The sequence below is a fragment of the Oncorhynchus keta genome, chromosome 14 (assembly GCF_023373465.1).
Source record: "Oncorhynchus keta strain PuntledgeMale-10-30-2019 chromosome 14, Oket_V2, whole genome shotgun sequence".
Taxonomy (NCBI): Eukaryota; Metazoa; Chordata; class Actinopteri; order Salmoniformes; family Salmonidae; genus Oncorhynchus; species Oncorhynchus keta.
The window spans coordinates 54,506,629-54,528,040 of NC_068434.1; the positions used below are offsets into that span (position 1 = coordinate 54,506,629).

Genomic DNA, 21,412 nt, shown 5'->3' on the forward strand with positions numbered 1-21,412 from the left:
TGCACTAGAAAGGGTACTCGTACTATCTGCTACTGTTGATGACATGCATGTTTCTTTTCGAACGGGGACATGGTTTTCTTTTTATGGTGCACACACACTGCCATTAACGGAATCGTTCACATAAATCTCCACCACGATCATCCCTCTTTCTCTAGGCACACAGTGTTGGAGGTAGACTCACAACTGTGCTTATTTGGTGCGTTCTTGCCTATTAGTCAACTGTTCTCACGCCCCCCAATTCCTTTAAGGGTCAGTTTCTAGTCCCCCATCGCTCTGCTTTGATGCTCCTTTGAACCTGTATCCCCCACCTCTCTCCAGGCTACTGCTGGGAAGAAGCCCTTGGGTAAGGGTAAAGAAGAGGAGGACAAGTCTGGTCCCATCTTCACCATGGTGCCCAACGGCAAGGATCTACGTGTCAAAGACGAGAAGAGCTTGAAGGTTTGTATGTCATAGGGCTGTCCCCGACCTCAAAAAAGATCTTGGTCGACCGAGATTTGCCTGTTCTTTCAACCAATCGATTTGGTCAATTTTTTAAAACATTTTTCAGAGACACACCCTGTGTTTTTATTAATAAACTATATGTACTGAGCTAGTTTGAAATAATTAAGACACAAATGACTCTGGAGCCAAAGCGAGAAAATAATTTGCTCTGTCATTCAGAGCCTGGTTAGCCAGGGCACCAAAACAGCAGAAGTTGATCACCACTATGCTGTTTACTTTCTGCATCTGGCATATCGCTGAGTGCCTTTAAATGAAAGTGAATGTTGTGCATTAATGTTAATACACTGTACAAAAATATAAACACAACATGTAAAGTCTTGGTTTCATGAGCTTATTTCTCACATTCCATTGCCAAGATAATCCATCGACCTGACGGGTGTGGCGTTTCAAGAAGCTGATTAACACACAATAATTTTTCAGGTGCACCTTGTGCTGGGGGCAATAAAAAGCCACTCTAAAATGTGCAGTTGTCACACAACATAATGTCACATATTTTAAGGGAATGTGCAATTGGCATGCTGACTGCAGGGATATCCAGTGGATTGAATGTTCATTTCTCTACATTACGCCGCCGCCTCCGTTTTAGACAACTGCAGGCCACTTGTATGGCGTTGTGTGGGCGAGCGGTTTGCTGATGTCACCATTGTGAACTGAGTGCCCTGTGGTAGGGTTTTGTTATGGGCAGACATAAACTGTGATCAACTAACATCTAGGGCAATTTGAATGCGGAGATACCGTGACACGATCCAGAGCTACAGTGTGATGCCCTTTTCAAAAATAAAAATGTTTTCTTTTTTTTCCAGTGTCTGTAACCAGATGCATATCTATATTCCCAGTTGTGAAATCCATAGATTAGAGCCTAATTAATTCATTTGAATTGACGGATTTCCTTATGATCTTAACACTGTAGAATCTTAATGTTTGTTTATTTTTGTTCAGTATAGTAAACCATACAATTCTGAAAACGCATTTATAAATAATATACTTATTAGATTTGCACCTTTGTTCTTACATAATATAACCATATACAATTTCATTAGCACATGTCTTGGTGTGCCATCCCTGCGTCTTCTGCAAAGGATTATTCAGTTGGCTGAGACAGGCGCAACTCAGAATGGTGTCCTGTGCCTAAAATAAATATTTCCAATGCCTGTCAATTAAATTGGGTCAATCCTAGTGTGTGCGCATCTATGGGCAAAAGTGCTTGGTGGTGAATATTCAGAAGTGTAGTTCACATTTTTGAGCAAACTATTTGAGTGAAATCTACCCCCTGTGTGTTGTAGACGCTAAAGTGGAACTTTGGGTCTCCTCGCGATGAGTATGTGGAGCAGCTTAAAGTTCAGATGGCTCCCTGTGTGGCCAAGTGGCTTCAGGAGGAACTCTTCCACCATGACTTCCAGCACCACATCAAGGCCATCAACTCCATGATAGAGGTGAGACCATATGCATACATAGACTTCTAGTACCAACTCTGAGCTTTCACCGCCATAACAGGTGAGCTACATACTGACCCAGATATAGTAGAATTTGTGAGTGATGAGTTGCACCCTTAGTCAGGTGGCTGGTAGCAGGGGCACAGGTGTCCCGTACCTCTGGGGACACCAATGTGCACATGGGCTGTCTGGCTCACCCCAACATACAAACACCACCACCAAAACACACAGACTTACTCCAGCATCATGATAAATCAATCAATGAGTGCAAATACATGCATTGTATGCTTGTAATATACCAGGGCACACTATGCATACAAAAGTATCTGGACACCCCTTCAAATTAGTGGATTTGGCTATTTCAGCCACACTCTTTGCTGACAGGTGTATAAAATCAAACACACAGCCATACAATCTCCAAACGTTGGCAGTAGAATGGCCAATACTGAAGAGCTCAGTGAATAACTCAGTGTGTCAAATTTCTTCCGCAAAGTGGTAGGTCACACAACGGGACCGCAGAGTGCTGAAGTGCATAAAATTGCCTGTCCAAACTGCCTCTGGAAGCAACGTCAGCACCAGAACTGTTCCTCGGGAGCTCCATGAAATGGGTGTCCATGGCCAAGCAGCCGCACACAAGCCTAAGATCACCATGCGCAATGTCAAGTGTCGGCTGGAGTGGTGTATAGTTCGCCACTATTGTACTCTGGAGCAGTGGAAACACATTCTCTAGAGTGATGAATCACAATTCACCATCTGGCAGTCTGGACGAATCTGGTTTTGGCGGATGCCAGGAGAACGCTACCTGCCCGAATGAATAGTGGCTTTTTTTGTGGTTTGATCACCTTTAGGATGCGAACCACCTTTGGATGTGTCTGGCCTCACTAATGCTCTTGTGGCTGAATGGAAGCAAGTCCCCGCAGCAATGTTTCTACATATAGTGGAAGACCTTCCCAGAAGAGTGGAGGCTGTTATAGCAGCAAAGCAGGGACCAACTCCATGTTAATGCCTATGATTTTGGAATGGCATGTTCGACCAGCAGATGTCCACATACTTTTGGTCATGTGTATTTCAAATCAAACCAAATCGAATTTTATTTGTCACATACACATAGTTAGCAGATGTTAATGCGAGTGTAGCGAAATGCTTGTGCTTCTAGTTCCGACAATGCAGTAATAACCAACAAGTAATCTAGCTAACAATTCCAAAACTACTACCTTATAGACACAAGTGTAAGGGGATAATGAATATGTACATAAAGATATATGAATGAGTGATGGTACAGAGCGGCATAGGCAAGATGGTATTGAGTACAGTATATACATATGAGTATGTAAACAAAGTGGCGTAGTTAGTCTAGTGATACATGTATTACATAAAGATGCAGTAGATGATATAGAGTACAGTATATACATATACATATGAGATGAATAATGTAAGGTATGTAAACATTATATTAGGTAGCATTGTTTAAAGTGGCTAGTGATATATTTGACATAATTTCCCATTATTAAAGTGGCTGGAGTTGAGTCAGTGTGTTGGCAGCAGCCACTCAATGTTAGTGGTGGCTGTTTAACAGTCTGATGGCCTTGAGATAGAAGCTGTTTTGCAGTCTCTCGGTCCCAGCTTTGATGCACCTGTACTGACCTCGCCTTCTGGATGATAGCGGGGTGAATAGGTAGTGGCTTGGGTGGTTGATGTCCTTGATGATCTTCATGGCCTTCCTGTGACATCGGGTGGTGTAGGTGTCCTGGAGGGCAGGTAGTTTGCCCCCGGTGATGCGTTGTGCAGACCTCACTATCCTCTGGAGAGCCTTACGGTTGTAGGCGGAGCAGTTGCCGTACCAGGCGGTGATACAGCCCGCCAGGATGCTCTCGATTGTGCATCTGTAGAAGTTTGAGTGCTTTTGGTGACGAGACTAATTTCTTCAGCCTCCTGAGGTTGAAGAGGCGCTGCTGCGCCTTCACGATGCGGTCTGTGTGGGTTGACCAATTCAGTTTGTCTGTGATGTGTACTACCCTCTCCACTACTGTTCCATCGATGTGGATAGGGGGGTGTTCCCTCTGCTGTTTCCTGAAGTCCACAATCATCTCCTTAGTTTTGTTGACGTTGAGTGTGAGGTTATTTACCTGACACCACACTCCGAGGGCCCTCACCTCCTCCCTGTAGGCCGTCTCGTCGTCGTTGGTAATCAAGCCTACCACTTGTGTCGTCCGCAAACTTGATGATTGAGTTGGAGGCGTGCGTGGCCACACAGTCGTGGGTGAACAGGGAGTACAGGAGAGGGCTCAGAACGCACCCTTGTGGGGCCCCAGTGTTGAGGATAAGCGGGGTGGAGATTGCCTACCCTCACCACCTGGGGGTGTAAATGCCAGCGATATATTTTGCAATATAGTGTTTAAAAACAAATGTAGTGTAATGCCACTGCTTTTAACTAAGACATCGAAGGTGTCAAATTATATGCCGGTCCAGCTTTGCATTTGTTTTGCTAGCTAAGGGGCTAGATGTCAAGATCATGCTTCTTGGTTACAGCTGAGTATCATCTGCATTTTAATGGATGAGAGCTTCCTACTGCCTGAGCTATGTTGATGTCAATTGAGAAGTGTGGTGCCTAGGATCAAGTCTTGGGGTACTTTTTGGGGGGGATCAAGTTTAAGTTTAGAATGTGTGGGAGATGAGGACATGTTGGATGGGCAAGGAGGCATGGCTGAGTCAAATTGGAATCCTGACTTGAGGAAGGGGTGATTAAAGAGCTCAGCCATGTGCTTCTTGTCAGTAACAACCACATCAACATGAAGGGACATGGGCAGCTGTGAGGAGGATAGTTTATTCTCCATGTCCTTAAAGTAAGTAACTCACTTTGGCCTTCTGGATAGCCTGAGTGCACTTATTTCTCATTTGCCTGAACGAGAGCCAGTCAGTTTGAGTATGCATGTGCCGAGCCTTTCGCCAAATGCAATTCTTGAGGTGGAGTTACTCTGCAAGATCATGGTCGAACCAGGGTCTGAACCTGTTTTTAATTCAAATGTTCTTTATTTGGGCATGTTAAAAATATCACTGAAGACTTCAAAGAAAGGTCCAAGATTTTTCGACAGAGCGTTTCAAGCTGATTCTATACCAATTTAGAGGCCAGGTCATGAAGGAAGGCTTGGTCATTACATTTCTTTTAGCAAGCTTTTGACCAATCAGGACAGGTCATTTCACTGAGCAGCCATTAAGAACACAGGCTGTAAACAGTGATCACGCAGCTCATTATAGAAAACATGACTGATACGCATCAGGGTTATTTGTAAGGATAACAGCAAGGAGAGTAACCTTTTCTGGGTGTTTGGAGTCATACCTTGTGGGATTGGTAATAATCTGAGAGATTTAGGACTTGGTCAGGTGGTGTAAGCATGTCCCAGTTTTGGTCACCAAGCAGGACAAATTCTGACTTGGTGTAAGGGTTCAGGAGAGGGTTTAGGGCAATGACCAACACATCTGGATTGGAGCTGTGAACCCACATGAAGTGGGATGTTCGCTAAAAAAGACTGGTACCCAGACTAGACATTGAATCCCCTCCTGGATCAAGAACCCTGTTGCCGACATTTTGTTAAAAAAGTGTGTGTGTGTGGCTTATGCAACAGTCATGTTGACACCTTACTCTTAATCAGAGTAAAGTCTATCTAAATTAGAATATGCAGATTAAAACACCTGGTTTTCTGAGCACTCGGCATTCCAGCTGTGTATTTGATCTGCACGTATGCTAGCACCAGCCAAGTGAGCCTCCCTCTTTAGCACAAGTGCAGTTAGTTCGGAACAATTGAATGCATCTGTCTTAGAAGTAGTTTTCACAATCTTTAAGTCCAAACTCCGAATCAGACATTGGGGTAGAACGTTTATTTTGATTTGGTTATTTTCTGCATTCATCAGTGTGCCATCAGGTAGCCTGATTTCAGTGTTTCCATGTAAGTACGATGATTAGAGTAATTCCTCTTCTTGCAAAGCATGTAAACTTTTTAATCAAATTATTTCTTAATTTAACTATCCACAATTGTGCTTGTAACCATACTCTATGTGTATGAGGTGAGATGGACATCTCTGGCAATAAAAGCAGAATCTCATAGCTAGCCCGTTTCGATTTATTTATTTTTTTTACCCAATTTCGTCATCCAATTGGTAGCTTGTCTTGTCTTATCGCTGCGACGGTGACTGTCTAGAGCTGTGCGTCCTACGAAACCCAACCAAGCCACACTGTTTCTGGACACAATGCCCGTAAACCAGCCGTACTAAGGTGTCGTAGGAAACACTGTACACCTGGCAAATGTGTCAGCGTGCATTGCGCCCGGCCTGCTACAGGAATCGCTAGTGCGCAATGGGACAAGGACATCCCTGCCGGCCAAATCCTCCCCATAACCCGGACGACGCTGGGCCAATTGTGCACCGCCCCATGGGTCCCCCGGTTGCGGCTGCTGCGACAGAGCCTGGACTCGAACCCAGAATCTCTAATGGCAGTGCCTTAGACTACTGTGCCACTCGGGAGGCATAGTTAACCCTTCTGCTAAATGGCAGATTTTAGTATTAGGACATTTTTATCCAAAGTGACTTACAGTAGTGAGAGCATACCTTTCATACTGGTCCCCTGTGGAATCTAACTCACCACCCTGGTACAAGTGCCATGCTTTACCAACTGAGCCGCACATGATTTCCATAGTACTTGATGAATAGTAGGAAATAACCAGCATAAACATCATGGTGACCCTACCTTCATTTTGGAAGCAATCCTACATGTATGAGTGAATAAAGTTAACCCTCTACCTTTTCTCTCTCCTCTCATCATCCCTTGGGCAGTGTCTGGAGGAAGAACACGAGGCAACGGTGGCCTGCCTAGACCTGGTCCTGAAGTGGTACACGCTGCGCTTCTTTGACACAAACACCAGTGTGCTGATGAAGGCCATGGAGTACCTGAAGCTTCTTTTCCTCAGCCTCAGCAAGCACAACTACCACCTCAGTGAACAGGAGGCCAACTCCTTCATCCCCTACCTCGTCCTCAAGGTCCGTCTCTGGTGTATCAAGGCTACATCCCAAATTATACCCAATACCTATACAGTTCACTACTTTTACCAGAGCCCTATGGGCCCTGGTCAAAAGTAATGCTCTACAAGGCGAATAGGGTGGCGTTTGAGACTCAACCTGTGTTTCACTGATAACCTTTTCACGCTGAGCGGTACTGTGCTGGCCTGTGTATAGATCTGTTATATACTATAAGGGGTTGTTTATTCGCTACCAACATATGTAATTAGCTGTGGTGGGGTAAATTGCACTCTATCGTGGTGCTGGTTGCAGTGGCACAGGCGTCTCGTCCCGCACTTCGCTGGGGACACCATGTGCACAGGGGCCATCTGACTCTATCAACTCTAATCTGACAAGTATTCCTACAATTGGGCGGCACACAATTGGCCCAGTGTCGTCCGGGTTTGGCCGGTGTAGACTGTCATTGTAAATAAGAATTTGTTCTTAACTGACTTGTTAAATAGGAGAGGTGAAACGGTCACAGATTGCAGTTGAACTGCCCTGACTGGTCTTCATCTCTAACCCTCTTGAGTGTTTATTTATTTGTTTGCTCTGTTGCCCCCCTCCCCTTCAGGTGGGGGAGTCTAAAGATGTGGTTAGGAAGGACGTGCGAGCCATCATGGGCATGCTGTGTAAGGTCTACCCGGCCAGCAGGATGTTCCCTTTTCTCATGGAGGGAACCAAATCCAAGAACTCCAAACAGAGAGCCGGTGAGAAGACATAATACTCTGGGCATCGAATGAGAGCATCATTACCCCTTGTATTAGAATGTTTCTCTAGCTTTATCTGTATTTTGGTCTTGTAAGTCTTTCTAAAATGTATTAAGACACACTGGGTTAATTAATCTGGTTTAAACCACTGGGTTAAACCTTACAGAACTTCTTTGAGCATGCACAGTTTTATTTCCGATTACAGGTTGTGATTGAATATCTTTAGAACCTTGCTCATCATTCCGCATGCTTTCATGACCTAATTGATTGAGTCGATAACAACTGGCCTGATGGCTCACTGTGGGGAGGGTGGCTAATGGCTGCAGAATATTTTTGCAGCTTGAATCTCAAATTAGTTTTTTTTTAACTTTCTGATGTATACTGAACAAACATAAATGCAATATGCAACAATTTCAAATATTTGAGTGAGTTACAATTCATATTGCAGGTGAAAACCTGAGGAAAATCCAATCAGGAAATGCCTCTTATTTTGAAACCTCTCTGTTCCAATGCATGCCTATCCATTTAAAGGGATATCAACCAGATTCCTTTTTTTATGGCTTCCCTAAGGTGTCAACAGTCTTTAGACATAGTTTCAGGCTTTTATTTTGAATAATTAGCGTGAAAGATCACATTGCGTAAGTGGATAGGTGGGGGAGCTCAGAGTGAGTTTTGCGCTACAGAGTAAAGCGGCCATTGATTCTCCCGGTGTTACTGAAAAACCTACACACCCAGTTGATAAAATATAATATAAAAACAGCCAGAAACGTTTGACATGTTTCTGTGGACATTATGGATATTATTTGGAGTTTCCGTCTGCGTTGTTGTGACCGCTCTTTGCTGTGGATTTCTGAACAAAACGTGACAAAGAAACGGAGGTATTTTGGGTATAAAAATAATCTTTATGGAACAAATGGAACATTTCTTGTGTAACTGGGAGTCTCGTGAGTGAAAACACAATTTGATTGCTTTTCTGGAAATTCGTGACATAGCTCCTTAATGCTTAGTGTACATAATGTTATGCCATGCTATCGATAAATTTACACAAACTCTTGGATTGCTTTCGCTGTAAAGCATCATTTCAAAATCTGAGACGACAGGTGGATTAACAAAAGGCTAAGATGTGTTTTGCAATATTGCGCTTGTGATTTCATGAATATTAATATTTTTAAGAAATATTATTTGATTGTGGCGCTATGCTATTCAGTGGTTGCTAACAAATGATCCCTTTAACGGGATGGGTCGCGTCAAGAAGCTAACCCACTTCCTAGGCCATCATTGAAAATAATAATTTGTTCTTAACTGACTTGCTTAGTTAAAGGTCAAATAAAAAAATATAAGGAAATCAGTCTATTGAAATAATAAAATCATTAGGACCTAATCTATTGATTTCTCATGACTGGAAATAATTATGCATCTGGTCACAGTATAAAAATAAAAAATGGGCTTACAATTAGAGGTCGACCGATTATGATTTTTCAACACCGATGCAGATTTAAATAAAAATATTTTTTTATTTTTACAATGACAATTACAACAATACTGAATTAACACTTTTAACTTAATATAATACATCAATAAAATCAATTTTGCCTCAAGTAGATAATGAAACATGTTCAATTTGGTTTCAATAATGCAAAAACAAAGTGTTGGAGAAGAAAGTAAAAGTGCAATATGTGCTATGTAAGAAAGCTAACGTTTCAGTTCCTTGTTCAGAACATGAGAACATATGAAAGCGGGTGGTTCCTTTGAACATGAGTCTTCAATATTCCCAGGTAATAAGTTTTAGGTTGTAGTTAATATAGGACTATTTCCCTCTATACCATTTGTATTTCATTAACCTTTGACTATTGGATGTTCTTATAGACACTTTAGTATTGCCAGTGTAACAGTATAGCTTCCGTCCCTCTCCTCGCTCCTCCCTGGGCTCGAACCAGCAACACAATGACAACAGCCACCACATTGAAACAGCGTTACCCATGCAGAGCAAGGGAAACAACCACCGCAAGGCTGAGAGCGTTGTTTGAAACGCTATTAGCGCGTGCTAACTAGCCAGCCATTTCACTTTGGTCACACCAGCCTCATCTCCGGAGTTGATAGGTTTGAAGTCATAAACAGCGCAATGCTTGACGCACAACGAAGACCTGCTGGCAAAACGCACGAAAGTGCTGTTTGAATGAATGTTTACGCGCCTGCTTCTGCCTATCACCGCTCAGTCAGATGCTTGTATGCTCAGTCAGATTATATGCAACACAGGACACGCTAGATAATATCTAGTAATATCATCAACCATGTGTAGTTAACTAGTTATTATGATTGTTTTTTATAAGTTAAGTTTAATGCTAGCTAGCAACTTACCTTGGCTTACTGCATTTGTGTAACAGGCAGTCCTTGTGGAGTGCAACGAGAGAAAGGCAGGTCGTTATTGCGTTGGACTAGTTAACTGTAAGGTTGCAAGATTGGATCCCCCGAGCTGACAAGGTGAAAATATGTCTTTCTGCCCCTGAACAAGGCAATGTGTTCTTAACTGACTTGCCTAGTTAAATATTATATATTACTAAAAATAGTATAAATAGTATATTACTCGCTAATGTTCAGTCTCTGCACAATAAAGTAGATGAGCTCAGGGCGAGGATCTCGCATTTATTGTCGCTGGGGATTTTAAACAAAGCAAATTTGCAGAAAGCGCTATCGCTTCCTACCAACACATTGACTGTAGTACTTGCTCCTGGTTGAACTACAAGGCCCTACTCTGCTCTTCCTTTGGCAAGTCAGATCATGACTCTATTTTGCTGCTGTCAATCTAAAGGCAGAAACTCAAAAAGGAAGTACTCGTTCTAAGGTTTATTAAATGCTGGCTTGACCAATTGGAATCCATGCTTACTTTGATCACTTGGACTGGGTTATGTTCCAAGTGTCCTCTGAGAATAACATTGACGTTTACACGGACATGGTGATTGAGTATATCAGGAAGTGTGGTGATGTTCCTACTGTGGCTAACACCTACCCAACCAGAAAATGTGGATAGATGGCGGCATTCGCGCAAAATTGACAAGAGTGAACCACCGCATTTTTCCAAGGCAAGGTGACTGGGAATATGGTTCAATAGTGTGTTTTTCCCTCAAGGCAATCACAGGCAAAATGTCAGTACAGAGACAGTGGAGTCGCAATTCAGCGGCTCAGACACGAGACTGACTACAAAGGGAAAACAAGCCACGTCGCCGACACCGTTTTGCTCCCGGACAAGCTGAACACCTTCCTCCGTTTTAAGGATAACACTGCCACCAACGTGGCCCGTTTTCTGTGGTTCTTTGGCTGACGTGAGTAAGACATCACAAGGCTGCCGGCCCAGACTGCATCCCTAGCCGCGTCCTCAGAGCATGGACAGCCCAGCTGGCTGGAGTATTCACGGATATATTAAATCTCTCCCTATCCAAGTCTGCTGTCCCCACTTGCTTCAAGATGTTAACCATTGTTCCCTAGACCCACTTCAGTTTGCATACCGCCCCAATAGATCCACAGACGATGCAATCGCCATCGCACTGCACACTGCCTGATCCCAATCTGGACAAGAGGAATACCTATCGAAGATTGCTGTTCATTGACTACAGCGCAGTCTTCAACACCATTCATACACTCCAAGCTTATTAAGCTCGGGGCCCTGGGTGCTGAACCCTGCCCTTTGCAACTGGGTCCTGAACTTCTCGACGGGGCCGCCCCCAAGTAGTGAAGGTAGGAAACAGCAGCACCAATTCACTGATCCTCAACACGGGCCCCACAAGGGTGTGTGCTCAGCCCCCTCCTTTACTCCCTGTTCACCCATGACTTCATGGCCATGCACGCTTCCAACTTGCTTCCTAACGTTGTGTATGATCTGTGTAGTAATATTCTAATCAGAAACCCATTTGCATTGCTAATTACAGCCTAATGTTAGCTGGCTAACATTGAACCTTGTTATCTTTAGCTACCTCCCAGATTCATACTACAGCTATGACTGTTTGTATTGGTAGTATATGAGTTGGGATTATGCCGGTTTATTATTTACATGTCTAAACAACACTCCACTTTAGCCGGATTATTACATGACCCATTAAATTAGCCACGTGTCAGGTGATTACAACCTATTATATTTCATGAACATGTGTACATGTCTAGACAATAATGACCCATCCACTTAGCTAGATGTGGTTATAGCATTTCCTTGCCATCACCCATCAGTTTAGACAAGTGTTGGTAAGTGTCATCTAATAATTATAAATATATATGTAACCACTTGACTGTACCTTTGACATCTTCTGTATCCTGTGCATTTGACAACCTTGGTATAGCAAATTCAAGGAGACTTGCTTTCATTCAGCTACAGGAGCATTAGTGAGGTTGGGCAATTAGGCCTGGCTCGCAGTCGTCGTGATTCATCCCAAAGCTGTTCGATGGGGTTGAGGTCAGAGCTCTGTGCAGGCCAGTGAAATTCTTCCACACCGATCTCGACAAACCATTTCTGTAAGTACCTTGCTTTGCATTGTGGCACTGTCTTGCTGAAACAGGGAAGGGCCTTCACCAAACTGTTGGCACAAAGTTGGAAAGAAGCAGAATCGTCTAGAATGTCATTGCATGCGATAGCTTTAAGATTTCCCTTCACTGGAACTAAGGGACCTAGGCTGAACCATGAAAAACAGGCACAGACATTCCTTCTCCACTGAACTTTACAGTTGGCACTATGCATTCGGAGGTAGCGATTTCTCTGGCATCCACCAACCCCAGAGTTGTTTTGTCGGACTGCCAGGTGGTGATTCATCACTCCAGAGTGAGCACTTCCACTGCTCCAGAGTCCAATGGTGGCTAGCTTTACACCACTCCAGCCGACGAAGATTGTGATTTTAGGCATGTGCGGCTGCTTGGCCATGGAAACCCATTTCATGAAGCTCCTGACAAACTGTTTGTGTGCTGAAGTTGCTTCCAGAGGCAGATTGGAACTCAGTAGTCAGTGTTGCAACCGAGGACAGACTATCTAAGTGCTTCAGCACTCGGCGGTCCCGTTCTGTGAGCTTGTGTGGCCTACTACTTCGACTGAGCCGTTGTTGCTCCTAGATGTTTCCACTCCACAAAAACCACTATCGATGATGATCTGCTGCTGGAAAAACATATGGCTTTCATCCCCTGCTGTATTGTGGATGAGGAGTTAACTGTTTAACCAAACAGAGGGTGTTCTTTAATGGAAGCCTCCAACATAATCTAGGTAGAATCAGGAATTCTCCAGGGCTGAGTGCGGCAGCGCTGGCTTTGAGTGCCTAGTGGTTAGAGCGTTGGACTGGTAACCAACCGTAAGGTTGTGAGTTCAAACCCCGAGCTGACAAGGTACAAATCTGCCGTTCTGCCCCTGTTCCCAGGCCGTCATTGAAAATAAGAATATGTTCTTACCTGACTTGCCTGGTTAAATAAAGGTAAAACATTTTTTTTTTAAAGCAAGTGTCGAGTTATGCGGATGACTCAACACTATGCACTTCAGCGACTGAAATGACTGTATTTGGGACCAATTCGACAAACCCTAAATCTTGTAATACATAATTTGGAAATTGTGCAAGTTGAGATGACTGTCATGGTCAAAACCTATTGATTCAACAGTAGCTAAGATGGGGTTACCCATCAGGTAGGGACTTAGGAAAATTGCAATTGTCTCAGAATAGGGCAGCACGGCTGGCCCTTGGATGTACACAGAGAGCAAGCATTTATAATATGCATGGCAATCTCCTCCTGGTTCAGTGGAGGGAGAGATTGACTGACTGTAAGTCATTAAATGGCTATTATATTATATTATTATATTATTACTAGTATTTGTGAGGTATTGAAATGTTGAATGCACTGAGCTGTCTGTTTTTAAACGACTAGCACACAGCTCAGACTCCCATGCATACCCCACAAGACATGTCACCAGAGCTTTCTTCACAGTCCCTGTCCAACAGACAATGGGAGGCACACAGTTCTACATAGAGCCATGACTGCATGGAACTCTATTCCACATCCGGTAACTGATGCAAGCAGTATAATCAGATTTAAAAAAACTGATATGGAACAGCGGGGACTGAAGCAACACAGACACACATACACATAGATTGTGTTGTAGATATGTGGTAGTGGAGTAGGGGCCTGATGGCAAACACTTTGTTGTGAAATGTGTTTTTTATTTTATTGTATAACCGCTTTAATTTTTCCTACCCTCAGGAAGACAGCAGCTAATTGATATCCATAATAAATACAAAAACACTTACATTTGACCGGTGCAACTCTTGCTGGGCTGAAATTTGACCAAGTGACTTGTTGGAAAGGTTTCCTATGAAGGTTGAAAGTCATTGAAAATAAGAATGTGTTCTTAACTGACTTGCCTGGTTAAATAAAGGTAAAATAAATAAAGGTGCCATGTTGAAAGTCACTGAGCTCTTCAGCAAGGCCATTCTACTTCCGCTGTTTGTCTATGGAGATTGCATGGTTGTGCTCAATTTTATTCACCTGTGAGCAACAGGTGTGGCTGAAATAGACAAATCCACTAATTTGAAGCGTTGTCCACGTACTTGTGTATGCTTTGAGGGTGTATGATATTTGTGAGTCAAGTTTCTCACTCAACATTATCCATTCAACTATCAGTAATCATTGTAGTGTTCACAATGTAGAAATGTTTAAAAACATTCTGTTGTTATTTACAGTAAGTGACTCCAAAAATGACAATTTGCCTTGTGTACAAAATCTGAAACACAACCAAAACAAACGGCAAATGCATCCAAAAAGTTTGTTTCACAAGTTTGATGTTTTCTTTGTGTGCTAGGAATATGGGACCAAATACTATACCTTTGACTACTTTAATACACACATTTGTCTTAATACTTGTGCTCCCAAAGAATGGGGGGGACTGGTATCAGAAGTCTACTAACTTCGTATTAATTTGTATAATTTCACGGTTCACGGTACAGTACGTATTGTGATTTCTGGGTCACGGTTCAGTTACAGTGCAGTGGGAAAAGTACATGCCAACAGTTACTCTAGTTCATTTCTGTTTTATTTGGCTAAAAACACAAAATTAAAAAGCATCCTATTTGTGGCCTAAATCCAGTTTCTGTGACGACATTCACAATGTTCCTGGCACGTCTGTTGTGCCTGATAATGTTGGGCCTTCTAAGTAGAAATCAAAAAATTTGGATCCGTTCCGAAACGGACCTTGGGCTTTCCTCTTCGAACAAATATGCATTTTTCAATATAGAGACCCATTCCAAATGGCCCACAGGACAACCATTTCCATATAAACATGGTCGGATCAGAGTGAGGGAAGCAGTCCATTTGTATGCTATTGCTTTATTGATAATTTTTTTGTTATTGGTATTTTACCCTTTTTTCTCCCCAATTTCGTGATATCCAATTGCAATCCCAAAAAAATCTGGTCATCACTCTGGAGAGGCAAAGCTCGAGTCATGTGTCCTTTGAAACATGACCTGGCAAACCGCGTTTCTTAACACACGCCCGCTTAACCAGGAAGCCAGCCACCAATGTGTCGGAGGAAACACTGTTCAACGAACGACCGGAGTCAGCCTGTAAGCACCCGGCCTCACGAGGCAATGGTATACAATCAGCGTAGACGTAGCCTATAGGCCTAGTGTCTTATTTTTATATATATTGTGTTGATTCGGGTTCAGTGCGGGCCGACGTCCCTGTACCGACCAGATCATCGGTATGAATACTGTACGTGTACAGGCATATTTCAAATCCAAAATGTTAGAGTAAAGACAAAAAAATGTCACTGCCCCAATAATTATGCAGGGCACCGTATATTACATAGACAATACCAGTCAAAAGTTTGGACACCTACTCAATCAAGGGTTTTTATTTGTACTATTTTCTATAATATGAAAAGACCAACTATAAAATAACACATGGAATCATGTAGTAACCAATAGTGGTAAACCCAAAAATATATTTATGATTCTTCAAAGTAGCCACCCTTTGCCTTGACAGCTTTGCACACTCTTGGAATTATCTCAAACCAGCTTCATGAGGAATGCTTTTCCAACAGTCTTGAAGGAGTTTCCACATATGCTGAGCACTTGGCTGCTTTTTGTTAACTGCGGTCCAACTCATCCCAAACCATTTCAATTGGGTTGAGGCAGGGTGATTGTGGAGGTCAGGTCATCTGATGCAGCACTCATCACTCTTGGTAAAATAGCCTTTACATAGCCTGGAGATGTGTGTTGGGCCACTGTCCTGTTGAAAAACAAATGATAGTTCCAATAAGCGCAAACCAGATGGGATGGTGTGTCGCTGTGGTAGCCATGCTGGTTAAGTGTGCCTTGACTTCTAAATAAGTCAGTGTCACCAACAAAGCACCATCTCACCACCTCCGCATGCGTGGTTCCCCAGTGAAGAATGGGGTGATCGTCTGTTCACCTACTCTGTCTTACAAAGACACAGCGGTTGTAACCAAAACTCTCCTTTTTGACTCATCAGATCAAAGGACAGATTTACATTGCTTGTGTTTCTTGGCCCAAGCAAGTCTCTTCTTCTTATTGTTGTCTTTTAGTAGTGGTTTCTTTGCAGCAATTTGACCATGAAGGCCTGATTCACACAGGTTCATCTGAACTGTCGATGTCTGTTATTTGAACTCTGAATAATTTATTTGTGCTGCTTTTCTGAGGCTGGTAACTCCTAATGAGTTTATCCTCTCCAGCTGAGGTAACTGTGGGTTTTCCTTTCCTGCGGCGGTCCTCATGAGAGCCAGTTTCATCATAGAGCATGATGGTTATTTCAACTGCACTTAAAGAAACTTTCAAAGTCCTTGAAATGTTCCGCATTGGATGGCCTTGTCTTAAAGTAATGATGGACCATTTTCTCTTTGCTTATTTGAGCTCTTCTGGCCAAAACATGGACTTGGTCTTTAACCAAATAGGGATATATTCTGTATACCACCCCTACTTTGTCACAACACAACTGATTGGCTCAAATGCATTAAGAACTAAATAAATTACCCAAATTAACTTAAGTTAATATGCATTGTTATGATTTAAAATGCAAACATTTTATACCGTTTCTGACTTAACTATACAAGTTACTCAAATGCTACTCCGTTTGCTGCAAGGACTTAACAAACACTTGATCGGTGTATGTGATTGTCTTTACCACAGCTGTTAGCCAAGACTCATGTTTTTAACTTATGTACGTACTTGTTGTACTGTTTTGTGTAATGTTAGTGTATGTAAGTTTTGTCTGACACGTTGTTCCCTCTGCTGCTATTGGACCAGGTCTCTCTTGGAAAATGTTCTCAATGAGGAAAAACCAGTATTTTTAAAAAGGCACACTTGTTAATTGACATTTATTCCAGGTGACTACTACATGCAGCTGGTTGAGAGAATGCCAGTAGTGTGCAGCGCTGTCATCAAGGCAAAGGGTGGCTACTACTAAAGAATCTCAAATATATAAAATATTTTGTTACAACATGATTCCATCTGTTATTTCAGTGTTGATGTCTTCACTATTCTATGATGTAGAAAACAGTAAAAAAAAAAAAAAAAACTTTCACTGGTACTGTACATTAAAATGTTTAATATGCACTGTTAAGATGTACTTCGTCATGTATGCGTTATTTGAGGACCAGCAGTAGGACTTTCTGTTCCCAAAAAAGTTTGTCAGGATTGGGAATCAAACCCATACTTGATGTATCTAAATATTTACGATGCATGGTAAAATATATATGTATTTACATATTACACATTTGTATAATCATTCTACGTCCTTTTCTGTAAAATTACTCTTCTGTGATTGTAACTGGAAGAATTTGGCAATTTGTTAAGGATGCAAAGACTTGCCTTGAATTTTGTTAAGGATGCATGCAAATACATTTTGTCCAGCCCTCATTTTCAGACCTGTGTAAACAAGCGAAACTTTGAATATGGAGGTTTGGCGATCTCTGTTGCGCAAGTGGGTGTACATTAAGGATTGGTTGGTGCACTATTTCTCCCCAGAAATGTGCACGTGTCACTCGTAGTAAGTAGCAAGGCTGCTACTTGTTTTCCGATGGGAAAAGCTCACAGTTGCTGCCTTACAAAAGGTATATGCAGAGGGTTTACCCAGAGTTTGAAACTAGGGTCTCACCTTGATTTCAGTAAGTTGTTTCCATTTCTGCTATTGTCTTATTTAGTAGACCTATGTTAATTGATTAGTTATTGTTATGTTCTCTTGCTATAGCTGTATGTCATCAGTAAGCTCCTAATAGGCTTGGGTGGTATCCAGATTGGCATACCCTCTTACAGATGTCTTACTGGGATTTTCGGTATACTAGCACTGAACACAATGGGGGTGCTGTTTTCCAAGCTAACAAGTGCATGTAGAATGCTAACGACCGCGTTGCGAACAGTTTATACAGCCAGCAAGGCTATTGATCCTGGAAGGGATTCTCTGCTGTCACCAAGCGAATGCTTCATTTTTGGAAGAAGCTAACCACTTAGCTAGATAGCTAACAAGCTACTAAATTAGTGTCCTGTATACTCTCTGGGGGGACACCCATGTGACTCTGTCTTAAACAGGGATTTTCTTTGTCATACTATTAAAAATTACTTTAAATGCCTTAACCTACCCCAGGACTACATACCACAATGTTCATATTCAAAGGCAATGTTGGCTCATTTTATTACAAAGATGGTGTTCTCTATCAATCTAACTCCCTGGAATTGTCTCTCCCGTCCTCAGAGTGCTTGGAGGAGCTGGGTTGTCTCATTGGATTTTACGGCATGTCTGTCTGCCAGCCGACTGCCGCCAAGTCCCTGAAAGAGATTGCTGTACACATTGGAGACCGAGACACGTCCGTCCGCAACACAGCCCTCAATACCGTGGTGGCGGTCTACAACGTCTGTGGCGAGCAAGTCTACAAACTCATCGGACATGTAGGTTTCACTCCGCAGTCTCACTCTTAAACCACACCCACATTACGAGTTAATCAATGGATGTGAGACAACAAACATACACATTGTCACTTCCAGCAACAGATCACGTCTATAAACGGCATAAGAGTTGCGCTAGTTCTGTATGTACACGGGCCATCTGACCCGCCATCCGATAGACTTGTCATGTTCGTGCAATGGTCTTAAAGATAAGGCCCGCGGCCACAAGTCATTTCAATGCAGCATGTTGGTGGTTTGAGTAAAATAAATAAACATATGTAGGTTCATTATCATTTCTACATGGTCTATTTTCTGTCCTGCTTGCTAACGATCACCAAAATAAAAGATAGACAGTCAGGGAGCATAAAATTCCAAGAACGATGGAGAGGATTATTTTTGCCAACTTGACGGTGAGCAAATGTAAGCAATTTTGAGGTCCTTGCTTTGAAAATAACAGCACTCCTCCAGCCTGACTTAACTGTCTCTCCCTTGTATGTGCTAACAAATACATGCCAACATTGTTAACGCTGTCCATTTTACGTTCTTGTGTTCATTATTTGTATTCCGATGAAACTGCTTGCTATTCAAATTAGGGGTGTGAATGTCAAAATGAAATCGGCACCCTTAACGTGAAGAAAGTTCCCTAATGGAAAAATAATATACAGTTGAAGTCAGAAGTTTACATACACTGAGGTTGAAGTCATTAACTTGTTTTTGAACCACTCCACAAATATCTGGTTAACAAACTATAGTTTTGGCAAGTCAAACTCGAGAAATGCTGCTCTTTGCTTGACATGGGAAAACCAAAAGAAATCAGCCAATACCCCAGAAAAATAATTGTAGAGCAAGTCTGGTTCATCCTTGGGAGCAATTTCCAAAAGCCTGAAGGTACCACGTTCATCTGTACAAACAATAGTACGCAAGTATAAACACCATAGGACCACGCAGCCATCATAACGCTCAGGATGGAAACGCGTCCTGTCTCCTTGAGATGAACGTACTTTGGTGCAAAAAGTGCAAATCAATCCCAGAACAACAGCAAAAGACCTTGTGAAGATGCTGAAGGAAACGGGTACAAAAGTATCTATATCCACAGTAAAATGAGTCCTATATCCACATAACCTGAAAGGCCGCTCAGCAAGGAAGAAGCCACTGCTCCAAAACTGCCATAAAGCCAGACTACGGTTTGCAACTGCATGGGGACAAAGATCGTACTTTTTGGAGAAATGTCCTCTGGTCTGATGAAACAAAAATTCAACTTTGTCCATAATGACCATTTATGTTTGGAGGAAAAAGGGGGAGGCTTGCAAGCCGAAGAACATCATCCCAACCACGAAGCACGGAGGTGGCAGCATCATGTTGTGGGGGTGCTTTGATGCAGGAGGGACTGGTGCACTTCACAAAATAGATGGCATCATGAGGAAAGGAAAATTGTGGATATATTGAAGCAACATCTCAAGATATCAGTCAGGAAGTTAAAGCTTGGTTGCAAATGGGTCTTCCAAATGGACAATGACCCCAAACATACTTCAAAGTTGTGGCAAAATGGCTTAAGGGCAACAAAGTCGAGGTATTTAGTGGCCATCACAAAGCCCTAACCTCAATCCCATAAACTTTGTGGGCAGAACAGAAAAACCTGACTCAGTTAAACCAGCTCTGTCAGGAGGAATGGGCCTAAAATTCACCCAACTTATTGTGGGAAGCTTGTGGATGGCTACCCAAAACGTCCTAAGTCAAACAATTTAAAGGCAACGCTACCAAATACTAATTGAGTGTATGTAATCTTCTGACCCACTGGGAATGTGATGAAAGAAATAAAAGCTGAAATAAATAATTATCTTTTTTAGATTTCACATTCTTAAAATAAAGTGGTGATCCTAACTGACCGGGAATTGTTACATGGAATAAATGTCAGGAATTGTGAAAAACTTAAATGTATTTGGCTAAGGTGTATGTAAACTTCTGACTTCAACTGTGTATATATACGAAAATTCTGTTTAAATCAGTGCAACTGGGCTTGCCTGTGCTTTCTCTTCTGTGCGAGTTCGGTCTGTTGTATGTAAAATATCTTATCCTATTCATTGATGATAAGCCTTCCTTTACTGAAGTTGCGGGACATTCCAAGCCAAGAAATTGTTAATACAGCATTCAATTGCGAGACAGCTTTTGATTGTTTATTTAATTGAGCCTAGTGCAGGCTTCTGCCTGGTGGCTAACCTGCCTCCACATTGCCCTTGCCCTCACTATGAAAGATGCAAGTGTTCTGTGTTGGAAGTACTAATCATTTTTCTCTTGTTCCAAAAATACTGATTCTTAGTTGATTCCCAGCAGATGTTTTCTTTATACTAAATGTGTTAAGTCAAAGTATTTAACTAACTTTAAAGTACTTTCTTAGGAGAGCGTGGTCTGTGCGCAAGCAGCTCGATTATTTGATTGACAATTCTGGTTGCCTAGTGATGTACGTTTCTGACGCTCCTGAAGCGGGACTTTGTCGTCATTTAAAAAGCTGCGGTGTACCCTTGCAGACAAACATGCCGTAGCCAAGGCACTTTCAAGGGTATATGACTGCGGTAGATTTAATTGCCTAGCCCTGGTGGTCATATATGAAATGGGACCATTCTGCATTGTGAATTGACATGGAATTTTATGGCGGTTTAAACCTCACACAAAGTTGTCCATTTGTCACATCTCTAATTCAAATTATGTGCTTACAAGTGTTGGTGTCATATCCTAAGTGTTTCTGGGGATCGGTTGATGTAGGGCTCTGCACAGAGTTGTGATTTGTCAATGTTTCTGCGCAGTCCAA

At 42.3% G+C, this 21,412-nt stretch overlaps 1 protein-coding gene and 2 non-coding genes across 8 annotated transcripts in view; all 3 read left to right on the plus strand.

Annotated features, from left to right (window-relative positions):
- LOC118377462 (cytoskeleton-associated protein 5-like) overlaps positions 1 to 21,412 on the plus strand; it is a 91,269-nt gene that overhangs the window by 44,869 nt on the left and 24,988 nt on the right. For all 6 annotated transcript variants that reach the window (XM_052461920.1, XM_052461921.1, XM_052461923.1 and 3 more), the window contains 5 exons: positions 319 to 438; positions 1,785 to 1,934; positions 6,762 to 6,965; positions 7,558 to 7,693; positions 18,416 to 18,609. In XM_052461920.1, the coding sequence (XP_052317880.1) occupies positions 319 to 438; positions 1,785 to 1,934; positions 6,762 to 6,965; positions 7,558 to 7,693; positions 18,416 to 18,609 (804 nt within the window). The remainder of the gene's footprint in view (positions 1 to 318; positions 439 to 1,784; positions 1,935 to 6,761; positions 6,966 to 7,557; positions 7,694 to 18,415; positions 18,610 to 21,412) is intronic.
- Positions 2,028 to 2,132, plus strand: LOC118377463 (small nucleolar RNA SNORD67). The gene has a single exon (XR_004824253.1). It is a non-coding gene; the product is annotated as a small nucleolar RNA SNORD67 (small nucleolar RNA).
- Positions 7,217 to 7,322, plus strand: LOC118377464 (small nucleolar RNA SNORD67). Its single transcript, XR_004824254.1, has one exon. It is a non-coding gene; the product is annotated as a small nucleolar RNA SNORD67 (small nucleolar RNA).